Here is a 23,475-nt window from a genome sequence, read left to right as displayed (position 1 = left end):
TCCGGCAGATGTTTAAGGACCTCGCACTTCTCAGGAAATACAGATGGCTGTGACCCTTTTTATGGGGGACTTCATTGTTTGTGCAATTTATTATTTGTTTGAACATCCAGGCACTTATATTCCTTCACAACTGGGTCACGGGTGACGGTGTCCTTCTTAAATCCACTTGGATCCATCAAGTAACCCACCGCTTTCCTGTACAGACCCTCATCACAACTAGGGATGGGCGGTATGGACTAAAAAATGTATCACGATAATTTCTGGCATTTATCCCGATAATGATAAAAATAACGATAAAAAAATACCAATTCAACTCCACCTTTTTAACTATAAATCTATCACCACATTCAGTCTTTGGAGCCCCCAAAACACTGCTCTAGAAGAATACTAAATACTACTAAACGTCTTTCTTTCTTTCTTTCTTTCTTTCTTTCTTTCTTTCTTTCTTTCTTTCTTTCTTTCTTTCTTTCTTTCTTTCTTTCTTTCTTTCTTTCTTTCTTTCTTTCTTTCTTTCTTTCTTTCTTTCTTTCTTTCTTTCTTTCTTTCTTTCTTTCTTTCAGGCTCATTTCTTTCTTTCTTTCTGGCTCATTTCTTTCTTTCTTTCTGGCTCATTCCTTCCTTCCTTCCTTCCTTCCTTCCTTCCTTCCTTCCTTCCTTCCTTCCTTCCTTCCTTCCTTCCTTCCTTCCTTCCTTCCTTCCTTCCTTCCTTCCTTCCTTCCTTCCTTCCTTCCTTCCTTCCTTCACGCACACGTACGTTGTGCGTGGATTTAACACAGAACCATAAATAAGCTTTACACAAAAACGTCATCAACGGGAATTTATCGTTTTTACCGCGGGATGACAAATTCTTACCGTGGGGAATTTTTTTGGCGGTATATCCTGAACGGTAAAATATCACCCATTCCTAATCACAACTCCCTCTAACATAAGACTTCAACAAAGTTATTATATCAGTGCTATTAGAGGCCTACAAACGTAAACAAAATTATTCACAAGTTCTCAGGGAAAATATGCAACAAATTTCTCCATCATGTTAATTGGATTTCAGCATTCAGATTTACCTGTGAAGCACTTGTTGGGTCCAGAACCCCACAAATAGGGACAAAGGTAGGTGGGGACAAATCATTTCTCAGGTTTCCAGATTCAGTTTCCTTTAGTTTATTTATACATCAGCAATTCACAACAAAAGTCATCTCGAGGTACTAAAACGCACTGAACATCACCTGAGATGTGATGTAATATGTCCAGTCATTCTGACTCCACATTTGGCTCACAACAAGGTTCATATTTACTTGGACTCCTTAATGTTTAAATTAAACTAGACCTTTCTCTCCACTTTTTTTTTGTCTTTGCAGGCATCATGCTGCCCTCGCTGACCTCTTTTGCTTACTTCTCCCTCTTCCTGTTCCTGTGCACCTGGTGGTCCCTCTGTCGGACCTTCAACACGCTCATCTTCAGCTGCATGTGCGTTCTGATGGCCATCTACAGCTCCGGACACATCATTGTGCTCTACCTGTACCAGTTCCAGTTCTTTCAGGAGTCGGTCTCACCCAACGACACTTACGTCAGGTCAGAATCGAGGGTCTGGTCTCCACAACAGCACACAGACGGCCTGCACAGGCTTGAAAATGAAGCCCGAGCCTGTTACCTGTTCATTTATGTAGAGGCCTGAATAGACTTAAAGGTAGAAACGACAACAGACCCCCAACTACGATGCAAATACCCAAATCAAAACCTGATGCTGCATGACCACAGTAGAGAGAAAAGGTCTTTTCATACACAACCAATTAAGCTTTAAATCACAGGTGAGTGAGGCAGAGGTGGACAAAAACCAGAAAACAAACTTTCTGAACAATGATCAAAAAATGAAATTAAATATAGAATTAAATTAGAAATACAAAAGCTTAGATAAGTAATCAGTAACAGCCAAGGGTGGGGAGTGCAACAGGATGTCTCGTCCCTAAAGCAGAACACAGTCTGTCTTATAATAACCATTTACAAATATCTAAAATAAAATAATAATTCATTATTACTTCGGCCTACCTGAATATGTTTTTGCCCACCATCCAAACAGGTATTTTTCAAAGAAAGATTTACCATTGTTACAAACAAGAAGAGGAAGGAAAAGTTAAACCCAGCAGGACTGTAGACACACTGATTTGAAAAGCAGAGCTTTCATGCTCTTCATTACAACCAGCGTCTTTCATTATGCATGAGGAAGGAAACAATCGGCTGTCTGTGGTTGCAGCGGTGAAACGCTGTGGTCGGAGGGAAGCCACATTGTTGTGCGTCTTGCCAACATTATGTGAGACGCGGATGTAATGAGAGCTGACTGTAAATTCTCTCTGTAAAGTTCCACAAAATTAAAACTCTTTTTTTTTTTTTAGCATTAAGAAATTCACTCGTTCCATCTTAATTTTCTTGGGTCGATATAATAAAATGGGGTTGATTTATTTAATTCACAAGAGTTGGGTCATATTCCCTTTTAAAGGGGTTTGTCAGTCTAATTTACACTCGTACATGAGGTTGATCCTACCCAAGAGAAATAAGTCTATAGTGTTTATTTGGACTTTTTTGTTGTAGACTTAGTTTTTATTTCGTTGAAAGTGAGACTCACAAAATTGCCAACAAAATATTCGTACAAAATAGCTCTGAAAAACGTGAACTAACCGCTGGTAACATTAAGGCACGGCATTTTTGCCTGTTTTTTTTTTCTTAAATGTCTGCCATCCTCTTCTCTATTTGAGATATTTGAGTTCTGGGTTCTGGTTCGGTTGGACTCATTAATGAATCTAATAAATCGTCGTTTCTCAGTGCCGGTCGGCGGGTACCACTGCCCTGCATGTCTCAGATGTTTCCCCGCTCCAGCACACCTGGCTCAAATTAAAGGGTCATTAGCAGACCTAGCGGAGGTGCAGACTCCCTGACCTCTTGGAATGCTAAGAATGCTGTTGGTTTATTAATTGCAAAGCAAACAGTTGGATAAATTATGATGTTTTGCTGTATAGTAATGAGACTTTTTTTTCAAAGATGGACAAATAGTCATAAATATCCTGCTGAACCTATCCTGTGTCTTTCCAGACTACACCAGCAGAACTGGAGCTCTGTTAGCTGTTGTCTCGGTGCCCTTGAGGTTGCAGGATTTCATTGATCTCACTTTTTCTCCTTTGGAAGCTGCGCTGCTCTGCTTGTCACAGTTGTAGCTATTTACAGCTGCGAATAGCTGAAGCTGTCTTAAGAAAGCCTTTGCATCCTGGCCATTCCTCTCCTGGCCCGGATGGCAGATAAGGTGCTCATTACAGTGGTCCGTTGGCAGGCTTTTCATTAGATAAGGTCTCATAAGAATGAATGGGCTTCTCATTTACTGTCTGTTTTGGCAGGTTTGTTCAAACCGTGCAGCTGCAGTGACTGAGCGGAGGAAGTCTGTGGTTGATACTCGTCTGGTTGTCATGCTGCCTTAATCGCTTGTTTGGTTTCCTGGATTAGCTGTATGTCTATCCAATAGCATCCAGAGGCAGTTTGATCTTGGAAATCAAAGTGAAATCCTGAGGAACCAGACTAATTATTTGTATTAAAGAGTAAAAAATATCAGCTGGCTGGACAGACTATCCGAAAACAGACTTCTTGACTGAGAGAAAAGCGGTTTGATTGTTTGTTTTGTCCATTGTTGTCTGTTTGTAGCCAATAATACATTGGATTTGAATTTGAGATATCAAGTTCTAGAAAAAGCAGATGTCTACCTTGTACAAATGAGAACTGTGAAGTCACTGACAAGATTGGCCATTTTTCCAAACCCCTAAAAGAAAACAGCAGTCGTTGGCTGTGTCCACATTAGTATGTTTTCATTGTGAAAAGTAAAACTTTTGTCAGTTACTGTACACCAGGCATCCACACTACTCCTCTAAATGGAAACGTTTTTTAAAATCCGTTTTAGACTCTGTTTAAGTTTGTGAATACAGTTGTTGTCGTTTACATGGTCAAAAATGGTGATGTTGCTGCACCACTTTGCTCCTTTATTAGTTCTTCTGCTTTAATTGTTACCTTTCCTTATTGACTGAGTGGTCATGTGACCACCACTGGAAGATCTTGTAACTAAGATTCACCTTTACGAAAGTGAAAGCAGCAATGTGGACCTGAATCAGCAAGATCTGCTGACGTTGTAGTCCTTAAAATTGGCTGTCATTTAGCCAAAATCTCAATTTTAAAAGAGGAATGTGGAACCAGAGAAGTTTCCGTGTTTGCTTTTGTGCATATTGAGCACGGGTGGCATTGTGATGCAGTTAATGCTGGATACGGTGGTATAAAGACAGACGCAGGATTGGTCTCATTTTCATCCAAAAGCAGTAACAATGAGCATGTGAGCTCATCAGTTAGCTCCAATGATGAGCTATACTGATCATCAGACGCTTAAAAAAACATTATAAAGAGCATTGTAGCAACCCCAAGTCTTTCAAACTTTTGTTGGCAATTTTGAGTTAGAAATAAAATACAAGAAAAATGGCAATTCAGTTAAAAATAAATTATTATTTTAAGCATCTGATTTAAGTAATAGTGTAGATACAGTCCCTACCAGAGTCATTATAGTTTATGAAAACTAAGAAATAATAACAAAAAAAACTAAAACTAAAAAGTTTTATAAAACGAAAGCGAAATAAAAATGTAATTTAACGGTGCAAAACCAACTGAAACTAAATAGGATTGTGGGTAAACCTAACTTTATTTCCATTTTAGTTTCATGCATTGTTTTTTTAATGTTTGTCACTTTATTTAATTTATTAACTATTACTCGAAAGAATGAATCTGTAAGTCAATACCTCAAATGCTAAAACCAACACTAAAACTAACCAATATTACTAAAATGACTGGTGTGAAATAATCAAACAAACTGAAGAATGAAATAGGAATAACAACTATTAAAAAATATTAAATGATCATAACCCTAGCCTCTACAGACAAATAAAGAAAACTCTTAAAAATTACCTTCCATTTTTTTCTCATCTGGCGTCGTTTAAAATAAGAAAAACTTACATTTTTCCTGTCTTAGCCAGTGAACCTTGGAAAGTGGGGTGAATTTCTCATTTTTGTATAATACTAATTTTTTCCACTGCTCTGATTCCTTTTTTTGAACCTCTTTACAAGAATAGAGCAACTTTATCGTCATTTGCCGTTTCCTGACGTGTTCTTGTTGACTTTCCCCTGCGCTGAGTTATTTCTGTCTGCTGCTGTGTGAAACGTGAGGCCAGATGTGGTGTAAAAAGTGACTTTACTTCACTTTACACGCCTTCGGGCGTTGCGCGGGGAACCCCTCAGGCCGTAAAAACGTGCAACCACAGCTGGACAATAGGCCACCTCTGTGCTTGCCCTATGGGTCGTTGTTGACGTTGACTCGGCCCTGCTGTAGGTCTGCTGGCGAGTGAGGCCGCTGAGAGGCCCGGCTTCCACTATACTTCCTGCCAACCCACCATACAATGGAAGTCCCCAGTCATGTGACCAGCTGCCCCCCCCCCCAGCTGTGAGAGTAAAGTGTTCAGGAAGTGTGCTGAGGTCAGGAGGGTGGTCGCTCCTCCACATGGCATAAAAAGGAAAGACTCAGGAGCCTTTTAAATCGGAGAAGTTGTCACTTGTACGTCATTGCAGTTCCTGACGCGGTGAACTTTGTTCTGCTGTGGAGGAAAAGAAGTCAACCATAGGACATCCTTTGTTATACAAACAAATTCTTAACCTCAGCGCATTGTTCGGATTCCACGATTGCACGGTTTTCTTGTCAAAAATGACATCTTCCTTAACCAGAGTCTACACGTAACTTCCTCAGCTATTTTATTTATAGTACATTTATTTAGGATTTACTCTTTACGTTAGACGAAGTGTATTTTTTTCTTTGCTGAAGTTACATGCATCTTTTTAAATAAAACCTTTTTCAATATATAAATAATATATCAAACATGAAAGTCTTAATTAGTGCCAAAGCCTCAATACTGAGCTAAATGACTTGTTCGTTCGTTTGAACATGAGCATCATTCAAACGGCAGTATTTCTCCTGGCATTCATGTGGCGGTTTCTGTATCAGACACCCAGACTTCATTGCAGACCAATCAGACAACCCCATGGCAGCAGCCTCCTCTCTCAGAACAGTTCGTCCCACTAAACTGCAAAAAATGATCAGGAACTGCTTCAAAAACGCAAGAAAAGGTTGATCGCAGTCTCCTACATCTTTAGATGCACCGGGACGAGCCCAGGACATGGAGCTCAGCCATGACGTACACAACACTAGTGTGGTGGTTTTGTTATTGTGGATCAGCCGTGTAATCCAGATTTTAGTCGGAGATTTTTCAGGCCAAATGAGACGTCTTTGTTCTGGGAACTGAGAGTTGAGCAGAGGTGTCAAAAGTATTCACATTCATTACTCAGGTAGAAGTATAGATACTAGAGTTTAAAAATACTCCTGTAGAAGTTGAAGTATCAACTCAAGTTTTTTACTCAAGTAAAAGTAAAAAAGTACGGGTTTCAAAACTACTTAAAGTATAAAAGTAAAAGTAATGTAAGGGGGAAAAAAGCCATTAAGGACAAAAGCCATTGAAAATGAATGCATCTTAGTATAATGCAAATATATTAAAGAACCATACAGTATATGTGTACTATTGAGCATTAACATGTGTTTCAGAGAGCAGGAGATATGATGACTAGTTGCCTATAAGTATTGTAATGGTGCAAAAAGTCAAACTTCAGAGGCATGTTATCATTTATCCTAACCTTATTGGAATGTACATCCAAGTTTAGTTGCAGGAATCTGAGGGAACGGATGTAAGAACAAAACTGGACAAGAACATCTGAAACAACCACAACCAAATTCACTCTATCCGGATGGAGCAATTTAACTGGATAATTTTTTTTTAAAGGCCGAAATGAAATAGAGTAACGAGGCTGTTTTTAAAATGTAAGGAGTAAAAAGAACAGATAATTGCGTGAAAATGTAAGGAGTAAAAATAAAAAGTCGTCTGAAAAATAATTACTCCAGTGAAGTATAGATAACCAAAATTTCTACTTAAGTAAGGTAATGAAGTATTTGTACTTCGTTACTTGACACCTCTGGAGCTGAGAGGGTTTTACACTGACTGTGATGTCTTACTGTAAATCTCCTGCTATTGTAGATTTTCTTCAGTGGTAAAGTAAAGAACCTGACCAGCTTGTTTCACTCAGTTAAGAGCGTCAGTAGGAGGCGAGAACCCTTCCCTGACCAGACCCACAGTCTAAAACTACCAGTCCTCTGACTGGAAGTAAACAACCCGCCTCTGTCTCTTTCAACACAGTCAAGTCTTTTACAGTAAATGACAGAAGCTTGAATGAAGTCATCTGGACTTCCTTTTCTTGGTTCTTGTTGTTTCCACGTCCATCCAGGAGTTTTTGTCAAATCGCCCCGACACCAGCGAAAAATCATGACACTGTCCAAGATTTAAAGTTTCATTAAAAAAAAAGATTCTTGTAAAACATCTTTCAGCAATGACTTTACGTTGACCTCCCTGTAGACGTTGTGTGTGATCAATATGTGTATCTCCATACAGTCTTGTGCTGTTTTTCACTTTTTGAACGCTCACCTGTCTACCTGTTTGTCTCTGCAGTGTGTTTGGCATCTCCCCCATTATCAGGAGCAACTGCTCCTGCACGTGGAAGCTCACCGTGCACCCGGAGCGTAAGTGGTACCACTTTGTCAGTCCCATCATGCTGCTGATTCTTTATTACACCCTGGCTACACTCATCCGCCTCTGGCTGCAGGAGCCCATCGACCAGTTGATGGTAAGGACTGCAGACAGACGTGCACCCACAGAACACGAGCATTGGCCTTTTTTTAGTTCACAACATTGAGATATTTCTAGTTGTACATGTTAAAAATGTGGTTGTCTGGAGCCCGTCACAGCACATCAGCTGTTCCTGTGTTTGACAATGAAAGAATATCAGTGTTTATCTTTAAGTAAGAAAAGTGTTTATTGCTGAGGCAGTGGGAATTATTTTAATTTCTTTAGGGCATATTCATTCATGAATGGCAGGATGACACAGGTTTAATGGTTTGTGAAGGCAAAGACTACTACTTTCACACTGGCAAACCTGTCGCCCTTTGAGACGTAGAAAACAAGTGAGATCGAAACAAAAACAGTACAAATTACAGCAGTAGAGGGTTCTTTTGTGTGTGTTTCCTTATTTTGTAAAAGTAGTTGGAAGTAGTCAGTGTCCTATCCGCAGAACTAAGCTAACAAGGCCCACAGATCAGCTCATTGTCATCTAAAAGAAGTCCGCGCTAATACATTTTAACCTTGGTTTGGGTGGACGCTATATTGTAAAATCGTGCCTTGTATCACTTTTGCAGCCGACATTTACTCAAACCGGCGCTGCGTAACACGGAGTATCCTGCGTCAGAAACGAACTCTGACGTAACACGGAAACTCTGTGTTAAAGACAATCTGGTGTGACAGGAAAGAGCTGAAAATTGTGGCATAAATACATCTGATTAGGGATGGGCGGTATGGACTAAAACATTTATCGCGATCATTTCTGGCATTTATCCCGATAACGATAAAAATGACGATTAAAAAATACCAATTCAACTCCACCTTTGTAACTATAAATCTATCACCACATTCAGTATTTGGAGCCCCCAAATCACTGCTCTAAAAGATACTAAATACTACTAAACGTCATCAATCTTTCTTTCTTTCTTTCTGGCTCATTTCTTTCATTCTTTCTTTCTTTCTTTCTTTCTTTCTTTCTTTCTTTCTTTCTTTCTTTCTTTCTTTCTTTCTTTCTTTCTTTCTTTCTTTCTTTCTTTCTTTCTTTCTTTCTTTCTTTCTTTCTTTCTGGCTCATTTCCTTCTTTCCTTCCTTCCTTCCTTCCTTCCTTCCTTCCTTCCTTCCTTCCTTCCTTCCTTCCTTCCTTCCTTCCTTCCTTCCTTCCTTCCTTCCTTCCTTCCTTCCTTCCTTCCTTCACGTACGTTGTGCGTGGATTCACCGCAGAACCATAAATCAGCTTTACACAAAAACGTCATCAATGGGAATTTATCGTTTTTACCGCGAGATGACTTACCGTGGGGAATTGTTTTGACGGTAAATCGCCCATTCCTACATCTGATTCAGCGTTGAGATGTTTGAGATATTTTAGATCCTTGTCTGTTAGCCAAGCTAAACTTTACACAACCCTACTCAAAAACACAGAGTTTGATAAGAGAAAAACAATCATTCTCCTTTCTTGAGCATCCAATAACCCCATTTGACAAACCCGCTCTCGCCTGGACTTGCAATGGACAATTACGTTTTTCTGAATCTGAATCTACACCTTATCTTAGCCTTAGTAACTAAATAACTCCCTAATAACCAGATTGTTAATATTTAGACATTGAGACTTGTGCATTTATTTACTTTTTATAGAAATATCTGTGTAAAATGAACAGATTCATATTGTATCTGTTTATCTGTGCATATAATGTGCAGGTCCTCTTCACATTTCTGACATTGAGCTGAAATAGATGCAGATTGGATTAAATGGGCTGCCAGGTGGCATTGTGATGACAGAAACTGGACAGATGGAAAATTGCAGGACAATCGATGCCTGGCTGGATCCAGCTTTTATCTGCGGCTTATGTCTTATCTGAGACACCGTTGGTCTAATTTTGACAAAGCTTCACAGAAGGACAAATCAATTAAACAGCAAAAAAAAAAAAAGAGCTCCAATTTTATGAAGGTTTAAAGGTGCTTTGCAAACTTCTCTGGTCAGGTTTGGTTTAGATCTGTGGATATTTACAAGAATGACTTTGCGGACTTGTAGACAAGTGTGTCAAATGAAAAACTCTGAAACCCGTCATCACAGGTCCTCATGAAGTTTTAATATTTGAAAACTAAATGACCATGACTGTAATGTTATTTACCGTCTTAGATTTAAGGAATCAGTTCATCCAAGAAATGAAGCACCTTGTTTTACGGTTTTATGCATGGTGGTTTCTTAAAGGGCCTATAATTTATTTTCACGTTGACTCTATATCTCATATTAATTTGCATATAAAAGTGAAAAACTGATAAAAGAGTCATGAGTTCATTTGTAAGTGTTAAGGAACATTTTTGTCCCTGCAGCACATGTTTTATTGTTCTGCTTCAGTTTTACAGCCATGAAAAGTCCAGATATCTACCTGCCAAGCACAGATGGAAACTGTGATTAAAAAATATTTAAAAAAATAAATAAAAGGTAGAGCAAAGTAGCCAATGCGATCATCACTTTACATACTGAATATAACTTAATATAACAGCTATAAATATGAATAAAACTCTATTTAGTTATGTTCTATCTTCACTGAATGTAAAGTTTGAACCATAATATTTTCAGTGCTGTTTTCCAAAAAAATACCTTAGCTAGTTTTCTTAATTTACCATCTTCATTGTTGCAGCATGGCTAAATTAAATCCCATTAATCTCTGATGCACTCGTGCCGACTCAGACCTCGAATATCTGACCCAGAGTGTTGCATCTGCTCCGATCAACATCACAGCTGGGAAGAAAAAAAGGAAGTATTTTAATGTTGGATAACTGACACAGAAAGATTTGACTCAAAAGGGGTTCAGTCATCCTGACTTTCTAGATGAACTCGTCCACCCCTGCTGACGTGGACGTGCCGCTCCTCTGAGCTCTGACTGAAACCGTTTGGGTCACATTCATGAAAACCCACGTCTGTCCTCCTCCAGCTCAGAGCTCCAGGCTCTGCTCCTCTGTCCTATAATGGAGTTATAGATTAGTGTTTTTATAGAGGGGTCAATACTTCCTTGCAAACCTGTAGTGCTGTATGCATTATTGATCCCTCAACAAAGGGATGTGTGTGTATTTTCACATACTCTTACACTTTAGATTAGAGGCTAATAATAAAAAATGATTACCACTTCAGTCAGCGGCTGTCAGGTTTTGTTTGATGCTGGAGATGCCAGATGTTGATGAGCCGCACCTCTGCGAGAAGGTTTTGTTACCTTAAGTCAGTTATTTTAATGTCTGAATTGTAGCTCATCTGCTGATAAAAACAGCTCATCTTTATGTTCAAAGTAACTTGAAACTTGGGAATCCTGGACGTTTGTTGGTTTTAGTAACAAATGATTGTCTTGATCCACAAGTGCACAATTGCCTTTTTTTAAAAGCTGACCGGCGTTATAAATACAGCTAACTTCAAGCCGTAAACCTTTATTGAGGCATTAATTCTTTTTGAGGTATTGATTGCCGCCGAACCTCAGTCAGAGACAGCAGGGAGGAGGGATATAAAACAAAAGACAAAGCGCAAAAATGAGTTGTATATTTGTTAGGAAATTTAGTATTTTAATAGGAGAGCCTGAAGTAGTATCTTGTGTCATAAATACACATCTGGCATTTGTAACAAGCCAAACCACCAAGCTTTGATTTTTCCAACTGGTGCGTGTGTTTTCTGTTCCTGCTTGTGTCTGCTGCCGAGCATAAATGTTTAATGTATGAATGTGTTTCGTCAAGTTGAATTTTGAATGTTCTTAAAAGTAATAGACCTGCTGTGTGCAGAACACTGCACACACACACACACACACACACACACACACACACACACACACACACACACACACACACACACACACACACACACACACACACACACACACAGGCCGCATCTAGACCACAGGGTTCAAGTGACCCGGTTCAGGCCTCATTCACATGTGGAGATAAATCTGATATGAGTCAGATAGGTGCATTTGCGTCAGCTTATAACTTGACAGGTCAGAGTTTTTTTTCCGTTAATGCTGCTCACATGTCCTTAAAAATGTTCTGTGATGATTGTGGATGAAGTGAACGCAGGTGGACAGGTTCTCCTTTTCTAAATGTCCCTAATTCTTTACTGACATGTTTCTTACCGACTAACTTTTTCTAAATCAGTAGCCAACCCGTCTACCACCAGTCTTGCACATTGTTTCTTCAGGTGTTGACCACTCTTACCTTTAATCACAAGTATCAAAAATGATAAAGCTGACACCAGCAACTTGTAAAAAAGGGCCTGATTTTGCTGTATCGTGTTGCTTTTTAAACACAGCATTATTGTTTCCTGTGATCTGGGAGACTGCACTAAAAGCAGGAAGAGTTTTGTTCCTGGGTTTGTTTCCAAACGTCAACTGAAAAGGAAAGTTTGTCTCAGAGGCTAAAGAGGACTGATAGTAATGCATTTTATACTGTTTATTTCGGTATGTTTTTGTGTTTGAATCACACTGTTAACGCTGCCAGGATGATACTCATCATGGTTTCCTCCTTTCGAAGGTCACCTAAATCCTCCTCAAATTCCTGCTGCGAGCTGATTAAAGTGTTCGCTCTTGAATGTATCATCTCTTGTTGCACAATAGTGGACTGAGCCCAGAGATCAGTGAGGAGGATACATATCAAACACCCGACTGTCTATCTGTGTTTTTTCAGGACGACAAGGATGACGAAATGTTTGAGGAGGAGGAGGAACAATGCGGAAACAATGCGAACAACTCAGCCAGCAGGATGAAGCAGCTTTGGTGGGGGGGGGTCGCGCCAGAGCACAGACGAGAAAAATGTAAGTCAGCGTTATGATACAGATGAGTAACGCCGTACTGAAGATGTATGAAAAAAAGCTGTCATTGACCACACATGTATAGTATCCTGAAGAAGACATGAACAGAAGAGGAAGCAAGGAAGTGTGGGAAACTGATGGAAATTTAACAACCTTGAAAACATCTTCATGTGACTCTTCAAATGCAAACTTTCAACTATTCAATGATATCGAAGCAGAATGAAACAAACCAATAATATTTGAGTGCAATCATAGTTTCAGTTAAACAGGAAAACTTATTGCTTTTTCCGGCTTCATCATAGACTTATCCCTTGATTGGTGTAATTAAAACACGTCATCTCTGGCACTCCTACACACACTTGGTGACCTTGTTCCTCCATCGGGGTCTGAGACCGTTTCCAGCCGCCACCTCCTGAGGCCTAGCAGCTTTTAGCACGTGCAGACTCTCATAAGTGATGGGCTCGATTCAGCGAGTCGTGCTGCACAGCTTTGTTCTTGCTCATCAGTGACCGTAAAGAACAAGGAGGCCTTTGACTTCAGCTGCTCGTCGATAACAAACCTTGCCTCGTATGCTCTTATCTCCCCTTAGCTCCTCTCCACCCAGGATGGCATCAGTACAACTGAGGTGCGGCCGCTCTGGATGTGTTGTTAAATCTTCTCATCTTTATTCCTCAGTCTTGCTGCAAGAAAATGAATAACTGCAAAGTACTTTTCACACTGCATCCTCAGAGAATGAGGTTATGTTAAAAGCAGAGAAAGAAACAGAAAAGAAAGTACTTTTTTTTTTTTTGTAGCTCAGATGAGTGAGGCAGATTTATTTGTTCGTATTAAAATAATGTGCAGTGTGAAACGTAGTAAAACATACCTGTCATTGCCCCTGAGAGCCAAAGCATAGTAACTATGGGTAAATTACTGCTGAAACAAATAAAAGTAAGATTTCATCTCGAGCAGTTAAATCATCTAAACTCATAAGTTACTATTTTTTTTTTTGGCCTTTTAGGGGTAAAATATGGTAAAGTCGCATGATCCCATATGTGATGCTTTCCTCAGTTATGAAGGCGTATTTGTCCTTTCTGATAAAAATCTGCAGGTTGTGCCCACCTCAAATGGGACGTCCTTTGACTTCGTTGCGACGGAGAACGGACCCGTATGTTTGGACTTGTACTCCACACCGCAGTATAAAACGGACAAGTCCGCTGACGGTGCAGGTGAGCAGTCTGTCGTTACCTTAGATTTCCATAAAATACCCTGAACGAATAGTGTGAACATGAGTAAATCTGTAAAGTTATAAAGAAAATATAAACAGTTATCAGTGGTACGTTATTGGGGCATCCTGGGTTCAGGCTTGTTCTGTTCTGTCTTAAACCCCTTCACATCCTGCATCAGGATTCATCCTGAAGGATTAAAATGTGTACCCAAATCTCACCTTCCTCCTCGATATCCAAATAATCATGCAAGTCGTTTACAATTGCAGGTCCAAAATGTGTTGTTAATTTTGATGCTGCTGGACATACGTAGCAATAATGAGTAGACGCTTCAAATGACATAATGAAGGATTCACCTCCAACAATTTTTTTTCCCCAAACGTTTTAAAAAAAAAAAGGATATGCTGGTGTTGACCCATCCAGCTCACAGTAACTTATTACTTATTAACCTTTATTCTACCAGGAAAATCCCTTGAGACTGAATCTCTTTTGTGAGGGAGACCTGGCCAAGAGGCTTAACTGTCTTGAATCAAAGCAACGGACTTCCTTTTCTTAAAGTAACTGGACTTCCTTTTCTTTAAAAGAAAAGGAAATCCATTCATTGCAAAGCAGCATTTATACAATGCAAGGAAAACTATAACAGTCATTCACACAAAATGAAATGAGTCATCACCGAAGCTAGTGACGTTAGTTTAGAAGATGGTTGTTGAGTTCGTTCCAGGACACTTTTGCATTCAGGCTGCAGGGAAAAATTTAACAAAAAAGTGTCCCAGACAACCATTGAATGCATTCTGAGCAATCAGATGTGAATGTGTCTCGGAGTGTCTCCCCATATTGCTTTAGCCACTTCTGATCAGATTTTCCAGGAGTGCTCTCGGTGCTGAATGCGGTCTTGTAAACTTTGTTTTGTTACCAGTCTTTGTAGTTTTTGCAGCTTGACAGGGCACATTGTCCTGGTGGGAAGTCTCATCGTAGTGGTCAGGGAGGAGTGTTACAAAAGGGGAAGATAAGAAAAAAACTTTCCGTGGGAATTCAAGCAGAGGGGAATGGACATGTGTACAAAATCATACAAGCTTTTAAAAAAAAAATTGCATTACTTTATGTTTATGTATTAGTTGGTAGAACTTTAAATCTTCACTGGGCAACAGAAAAGCATGAATATTGATCAAAAATTCCCCTTTCCAGAAATCCTGTTGACGAGGATTAAATGGATTAACACATTAGGTGGTTTGTGCACCTTGATTCTGCAGAAAAGGACAAGAAAAAAATAAAATAAAATAAAAAAATAAAATAAAACCTTAAAAAATTGTCATACAGAGATTTATAATCACCTGAACAACTGGAACGCTCTGCAATAATTAAAAAAACTGTCGGCAGTTGATGCTGGATAATTAATAAAAGTACATTAAGTTCTCAGTCACCGCTCTTATTCAAACTAAAACTATGAGAATACTAATTAGAATATGCATCAGAATAAACATAAGATTATTTATTCTATTCTATGTATTATGTCAGTAGCCTATTAAGTTGTCAAATGTGTTAACTTACATTTAGCAAAATAACATGTCTGATTTACTGTGTAGCGAGCTGCAAGTGTAAGATCCAGTATTTTAAAACTTATTCTTAGATTAGAAGATCAACATATGTGGGCGTCACTCATTTATTTTGTAAAATGAGTGTTTTGTTTTTTTCCCCAAACAGAGAAGGGAGAAGAGTGTGTGTATGAAGTGTGTTTGCCGCCAGAGGATTCAGTGTTGAAGGAGTCTGAAGATGAAGAAAACGATATAAAGAAAAAAGGTGTTGGTGCAATGGTGAAGGTCTTCCACTTCGTCATGAAGCAGAGCTACATCTGTGCTCTCATAGCCATGATGGTGAGTACTGGAAACCCCAGGTGCTGGTGTGACACGCACAGGCAGACGTTAGCTGGATTTATTTAGACGCCACTGTTGTGCTCAAAACATTAAAACTGTACGACTAATCAAGTTGAATGCTGCACTGTAACCAGGAAATGTGGGTGAAATGTTGATGACATGTTGTCAACAGGCAGTAGTGTGTAGGATTTACAAAGATGATTGACAGGAAGACCCTGAACTGGTCCAGCAACATGACCAGCAGGAAGAAGGTGTTTCAAACCACTGTCTTAGACGTGGGGGCCACGACAAGAGTCATTAGATGAATGAATTGATGATTTATGATGACTTTGCGAGTGTAAATAAGTAAAACCAGACATGAAGAATGTAAGTAAAAAAAGGCACTGAATGAAACAGCCAAGTTACAGACATGAACTACAATTACTGCAGGCAAGTTAATGCAACAGAAAAATCTATCTACCGGGAACCCAACTATATATATATAATCTACATTTAGAGTTTTCTCTCTGTCTTTACCCAACGACTGACTTTTTTTTATTACATCACCATTTGTGAATTTCAAAGACAAATTAAATGCGTTTTTATATCTAAACAACTGACCAAGTGCCAACTACCTAACTTCTCTGTCCATTAGGGATGGGCGGTATGGACTAAAAAATGTATCCCGATAATTTCTGGCATTTATCCCAATAACGATTAAAATGACGATAGAAAAAATATCAATTCAACTCCACCTTTGTAACTATAAATCTATCACCACATTCAGTCTTTGGAGCCCCCAAATCACTGCTCTAAAAGAATACTAAATGCTACTAAACTACACCAATTAAATTTAATTAATAAAAACCAATTAAATGAGTTACACCTGTACTGCAAAACTGGAATGACTCAGATCCACCATGTTTGTTACACAAAAACCTCATCAATTTCTTTCTTTCTTTCTTTCTTTCTTTCTTTCTTTCTTTCTTTCTTTCTTTCTTTCTTTCTTTCTTTCTTTCTTTCTTTCTTTCTTTCTTTCTTTCTTTCTTTCTTTCTTTCTTTCTTTCTTTCTTTCTTTCTTTCTCTTTTCACGTATGTTGTGCGTCAATTTAACGGAGAACCATAAATCAGACTTTACACAAAAACGTCATCAACGGGAATTTAACGTTTTTACTGCAAGATGACAAATTCTTACCGTAGGGAATTTTTTTGACGGTTTATCGTGAACGGTAAAATATTGCCCATTCCTACTGTCCATGCCAACATGGAAATTAAAAAAGATTGCAGTTCTTTGCCTGACCACTGGGGGCTGGGATCCATATTGAGTCATTGACATCCATCCATCCATCCATCCATCCATCCATCCATCCATCCATCCATCCATCCATCCATCCATCCATCCATCCATCCATCCATTTTCTATACTTTATCCTTTGCAGGGTCACGGGGGTGACTCATTGACCTAAGTGTTAAAATGTCAAGCTTTGCAGCAAAAAGAAGCATATTTCAAAAATGGTAAAATTATACAGTATAAAGCAACAAATTTATGTACGGCTAGAAACCTTTGATTGACAGTAGGCTTGGCCGATGACTAGCCTTGACCCTTTCTTTATTAGTCTTCATCATGCTGCAAAGCTTAACTAAGCCACTGGCAGCTTGTACCAGCCCAGTAATTTTACAGTCTGTGTTCAACCATCGCGCGGCAGTAATTAGGCTCACAGGTTCTGGTTCTACTGTGGCCCGCTCGCCTGAAACACGGGGGAGCACATGGATGTAACACTGCGTGCCTGCATGCAAGCTGGTACAGCTAAAATGAGACCCTGTTCTCCTATTTTCTCACTTGCTTTATTCTCTTAAGAGTGACTTTGGGCTTCAGAGCATCCAAGCTGTTACTCGGTTGAGAGGCCACACAGAGACAAGCGAGACAAATGAGCCGTACACGCTTGCGCTCACGTCTGTAGACATTTTAGAATCACGTCTCAACCTAACAGTCATGTTTTTAGACCGTTGTAGGAACCTTTGGGGGCGGAGGGGAGGACATAAAAACTACAAGACCCCAACTGGGCTTTTAACTGGGAATCGTTTTTGCTGTGAAGCAAACACACAAACTTCTCACAGTAATTCTCACACACTCAAACCGAACTGGGGAATTTCAGTGACACACTCTTAGTCTGACTGAACAGACATGTTTCTGGTGCCATTCATCCATCTCATCCTGTTCTACTGCTTATCCTCTTTTCAGTTAGATGTCCCACAGTCTTCAAACAAAACTTCCAGACCTCCTTCTTCATACCACTTCCTCCATCCTTCTTTTGTACAACATTTCCAAACTAGCTTTGAGATATAACTTCTCAAACATGTTTAGTTTCGCCTCTTCATTAGACATGCATGAAACGTGTGTGTGCAAATTTGCAGCGTTCCACGGCAGAGAAATCTCTAGATCTTAGGTACCTATGAGTCTTTTTAAGCAGTTGAGTTTGGTCTGAAGAAGCAAATAGAAAACCAAGAAAAAGGTGAATGAACTTCAACATCAGATTAAAAGCAGAAGTGTTGTAGATGAAGATAAAAAGAAAAGAGAAAACCCTCGTCATCACTGCACGGCGGTTCACAATATTCTCCAGGATGTTTTGATGTGGAGGAAAAAGGGACTAGTTGGTGGGACAAATCATTGCACCTCTTCTGTCATCAAATATACAGCTACTTATTTTTCAGCTTCCATCCCTTAATCGAGCAAGTGGGGTTGACTCAGGGAAGGCCGGAGCAGAAGCAGAGGCCACTTTCACTCAGTCTTTACTAGAGAGCCCCTCTTCCCTCCGCCTCCACTCTTCAGCCATGCATTCACCGTGATCACACAAAGGCACAATATTCCCTCCCCCGCGAGTGCTTTCACAGAGCATTATGGTTACTTTCTGGGTCCTCAGTCAGTAACAACGTCCTGATGTCTCTGTTCACTCGCTGCTTTAGTCACTAAGTGTCCACTAAGTAAAAGAAAGTGCTGAGAAACATCCACCAAGTAAAGTTTCGACCAGGTTGTTTCCATGGGACACAGCGCAGCAGAGCTGGGGTTTGTACTGCTACTGCTGCTACAGCTGTGATTCCTGCAGACTGGTCAGCGTGGCAGGAGGGTTTGATGGGTGGGGGGGGGGGTGTTGTTTTCTGCAGTGTATTTTGCTTTCTTGTTACTTTGGCTCGGATTTCTGGCCGCAGGCCTGAAGGCTGTCAGAAACGCTGGCTGTCAATCATCATCACCCTATGCACGGAGGCCCATAACAAATTTACGCATTGCCAATTCACAAAGCTCTCATTTTTGCTCCATTACACCTCTGCCACTACTTCTCAAGTGTAAGAGAGGCCTGGCAGCGGCCTCTGTGCACATCTCAGAGCACAGTAAAGGTGCTCCGGCGCAGAACAATCTGGATGCGTGAATGGGTCTCTATAAACCCGGCGACAGCTGACGGGAAAACTCGCAGAACCAACTGACATCAGAGTTATTATCGTTCACGAAAACGAATGAAATAACGAAAACTAAAATTGAAAAAACAATTTCGTTAACTGAACTAAATAAAAACGAAAATTAGAAGACAAAAACGATAACTAACTGAAACTATATTGCGTGTTTAGAAAACTAACTAAAACGAACTGAAATTACAGATATAATTTCCTCCGTTTTCGTCCCTGTCAATATAAGCCTCTTGGTATGATCAATTTATTCCGCTCTGGCCGTTTATCTCCAACTGGCACCTTAACGCCTCGCGGTCCGTGACGTTAAAACTAAAACTAAAACTAATAAAAACTAAACTAAAACTAAGCATTTTTGAAAATATAAAAACTAGCAAACCCACACTAAAAACGAATTAAAACTAACTGAATTGAAAGAGAAAAAGTCAAAACGAAATAAAACTAAACTAAAATGAAAAATTCTAAACTATTATAACCCTGACTGACATCAGTAGTTTAAAGAGTTGAGGCAGCGATTGCATGCATCATTAACATTAGGCCTTTATTAACCGTATATCAACAGTTTAAACATGTCTTCCATCTGTCCTCTGCAGGCATGGAGCATCACGTATGTCAGCTGGCTGACGCTCGTCTTCCTCCTCTGGTCGTGCATCCTGTGGATGGTGAGGGACAGGAGACACTACGCCATGCTGTCGTCCCCCTTCATGGTGGCGTACGGCAACCTGCTGATAGTGCTGCAGTACATCTGGACCTTTGAGAACATGAAGCCCATCTCGGGATTCTTCGTCACGAAGAATAACCCGTTCCACTCACTCTCATCGAAGGTTTGGCAGTTAAAATGACTCAATAAGTAAACTAGACAGCTGTCATGCAGTGTACTCCTGTAGAGCCTTTTATATGTTTTTTGTTTTTCTGTCATCCATACTGTATGAAAAGCTTGTCCATGCTTATTTTTTTTAGCAAAATAAGTACGGGCACATTGAAGATGTAATTACGGTACATACCTGGGTCAAAGTGTATTTTTAATGTGCCAGGTGACTAATATACGCCTTGAAGTTTAGACAATCCAGCTAAGGTTTACAAACTCAGTTCTGATTTACTGCATAAACAGTTTGTCTCCTTGTGATTTTTGGCCTCCCATATTTCGTTCTGAGTGACTTCAAGTAAACCAGCTACTTAATTAGTTTATCTTTTCCTTTCTTGATGGTCGCCTGTCTGTAAACATGCTGTTTGTTGTGTGTAGATGCTGTGCATGCTGAGCTTCTGGTTGCTACTCAGACAAACACTTACTGAGAGACAAGAAAAGCAAAAAGAAGATGGCGCAGGGTTGTCAGATGTTCATGTGGAGGACCAGAAGAAGAAGGGTAATGCTTTTATTTGGTTTCGGTTAATCTAACCCACTTGTTGTTCAGTTTTTGGCTCATTAGTTCATCCATCCAACTAAACAATCCAACGGAACTGGAAATGTGGAAATCGAGTTCTTTCTCCCCCTAAAAGTGTACAGTTGGTATCTGGCACATGAATTGCATCGTTAAAAAAAATCAAAGGCCGCTATTATAGCCAGGCTAATGTGATGCCCTTTTATAGAGGAAGAGGAGTCTGAGGAAGGAGGGGAGCCGGACGTCATGCAGGTCCTCGGGGGCATGGTGATGGCTATGTTGGTCAAATACTGGATCTATATCTGTGGTGGCATGTTCTTCATCGTCAGCTTCGAGGGAACCATCGTCATGTACAAGATCATCTACATGATGATGTTCCTGTCCTGCGTGGCGCTCTACCAGGTGAAACACTCGGCAGCTGTTGATACCATGGGAACAATAATTGATCATTCAAACATATGTGAAAGAACACCATATATCCAATATTATTTTCAATATTGCCCTTTAGTTCATGTCAAATAACATCAACATTTTCTTTTCACTCAAAACTTGATTGAAATTCTAAATATCACTTAAATGGCAGCTTTTATAAGGCAAATGTGACTTTCCATAAAAATAACACATCTTTTTATCTGTTGAATAATAAGTCTGACCTTTATTTACTATTTTATTATTATTCAAACCTTTTAAAGAGTTTTTGGCTGTCTAGAAAAATGTAATCTTAAGCTCAAATACTCAAATAGTGATTCTGAAGTGTCCTTGTTTGTCTAGTATGAAAGTGCACGTAGCAACATTTTTTTAAATTTTTTTTTTTATCTACAGTATTTCCCAAAGACAGATGTTCTTGACACTTTAACCGTGGTTGTAAAATTTGTGCACCACAAGATCATAATCCGAAGTGAATTCTCAGCTTCCTTTCAGCCAAACCACAACCGAATGAGCGAGTTGACATAGATCCTCTGAGAACTGTACTCTACGAAAATACCTGCATATGTTAGAAAAAGCACGGCCTCTGAAACGCATTCCCGACATCTCTTGTGACGCAGGTGCACTACGAGTGGTGGAGGAGGATCCTGAAGTACTTCTGGGTGTCGGTGGTGGTGTACACCATGCTGGTCCTCATCGTGGTCTACACATTTCAGTTCGAGGGCTCGAAGGAAGTCTGGTCAAATATGCTGTATCTAGATACTGACAGGTGAGTTCACAGTCACAAATCCTGGTTTCAGTTCCCAGAGGAGCACGGGCGTCGTCCAGGGAACAGCTTAGTCATCAGAGCAGTCGTTGAGCTGCGGCCCTGCATAGCTACGGTTAGGTCGCTCTCCAGAAATGTTTGACAACACGATGCCTGGCGCTGAAACATTTTGAAATGTCCTTACAAAAGACTTCACACATTCCCATCTGATATGTTCTTTGGGGTGGGATTTGAGAAAACGAAGGCCTTCATACTACGGATAAAAAAAAAGGTATGTTTTAGATGCAGTGTTGCCATACAGCCAAAATTAAATGACCGTGCGAGAGCCCGAAAGTCTCGTATTTCCACAAAAATGATGGTACGCTACATTGACAACAGTGGATGAGAAATGAATTTGCAAGGGTTACGGTATTCTGGCGGCGGGGGACTGAGCCCAAGGAGCCATGAGGAGCGATAACGGAGGATAATAAAGCGTAACTTAAACACCATATCAGTTCTGAACAAATGAATCTGCTGAATCTGATTCCAAATCAGACTAAAACACAATATCCACAACAAGATGAAGGGGCTTGCAGAACAGAACAGTGTTGTCTTTACGGCATGAGTTCACGTGCACAGGGTGCTTTGAGCTCGTCCAGTGTTTTCACCTCAAGTCTCTTTTACGAAGCTCATGTTATTGATTATCTGCTATGCGTGCTCGTCTCCTGCTGCTACATCAGTTTAAGTCTAATAAAAACATAACAAAAGAGTAATACACGTTCCCCTTATGAAGGATAAAAGCCAATTATTTTCATAAAATATGTATTTGTTTAAACGTGGCTTAGTAGACGAAAGGCAGTCATGGCAGATATGATTATGGTTTTTTGTAAATATTAATTTAAAATCTGTTGGTTGTGGGACCTTGCACTATTGTTAAGCTCTACTCCAGATGCTTTCATAAGTTATAAATTAAAGTGAAATGTTTTTCTTTTTTTTTTGTATGGATTTCTTTATCCACTGATAACTTTTTTATTTGATTTCCTTGAGGAAAGTTTCCGCTCCAGTAAGTGACGACTTAAGAAAATTAGTAAAGCGCAATCTTCTGGAGTTTAGATTGTTGTTGAAATCTGTTTTGCAGTAAATCAAATCTGTAGTTTGTAGATCTCTGACCGCAGGAGTCAAGTGTCTGAACAGTTTTGAACAAAAAGACCCTCTGAAACTATGAACTAAAAAACTACAAAATTAAATATTTTGCATCGCAGCTTTGATGAAAACAACGCAGTTCAGTAAGTGGAATGAAAATTGATGAAGTGATGTTTTACAGATCACATCTTCCACTCCTCGATATATCTGGTTTCGATCACAGTCGTTTAGACGACAGACATCCTGGAAGTGAGTTTTAAAGGCCGCTTTGCCCATTTGAACACATCCCCAGGGCAGCTGAGCCGCCATCAGCCGCACGGTTTTTACCACAACTCAACCCAAACTGTTCCTGGGGCCGAGGTCGGCTGATTGAGGTCGCCATGACAAGACTGATGGCTCGCCATCTTTATCTTTCTTCTGCAGGTAGTTTTTAGCAGCCTGGAGGTGTGCTTGGAGTTGTTGTCTTGCTGCTAAACAAAGTTTAGCTCTAGAGTGATATTTATGTTCGTTCAACATCACCAACTGTGCAATAAGGAACTCCTGAGCCATCGGCCTTCGTTAGGGGAGTAAAGTTATTTATATATATTTATTTAATTATATATTTAATTATATATTTATATTATTTATATAATTTCAGTCCCGTGACGATATCTCTCCCTTTTTCTTTGGAAACTTTATCTTGTTTTGAAAGTAGAAAAAAA

At 39.7% G+C, this 23,475-nt stretch overlaps 1 protein-coding gene across 1 annotated transcript in view; it reads left to right on the top strand.

The window, feature by feature from the left end:
• Window positions 1-23,475, top strand: part of LOC133452461 (piezo-type mechanosensitive ion channel component 2) — a 117,864-nt gene that overhangs the window by 38,927 nt on the left and 55,462 nt on the right. Inside the window, 11 exon segments of the mRNA XM_061731784.1 lie at window positions 1,356-1,569; window positions 7,617-7,791; window positions 12,444-12,539; window positions 12,541-12,570; window positions 13,157-13,192; window positions 13,658-13,775; window positions 15,474-15,643; window positions 19,675-19,905; window positions 20,325-20,445; window positions 20,669-20,862; window positions 21,507-21,655. Of these exon segments, the coding sequence (XP_061587768.1) occupies window positions 1,356-1,569; window positions 7,617-7,791; window positions 12,444-12,539; window positions 12,541-12,570; window positions 13,157-13,192; window positions 13,658-13,775; window positions 15,474-15,643; window positions 19,675-19,905; window positions 20,325-20,445; window positions 20,669-20,862; window positions 21,507-21,655 (1,534 nt within the window).

This window comes from Cololabis saira, chromosome 10, assembly GCF_033807715.1.
Source record: "Cololabis saira isolate AMF1-May2022 chromosome 10, fColSai1.1, whole genome shotgun sequence".
Taxonomy (NCBI): domain Eukaryota; kingdom Metazoa; phylum Chordata; class Actinopteri; order Beloniformes; family Belonidae; genus Cololabis; species Cololabis saira.
Note: the sequence above shows the minus strand (reverse complement) of the source record. Positions and strands in the feature narration are given on the sequence as shown.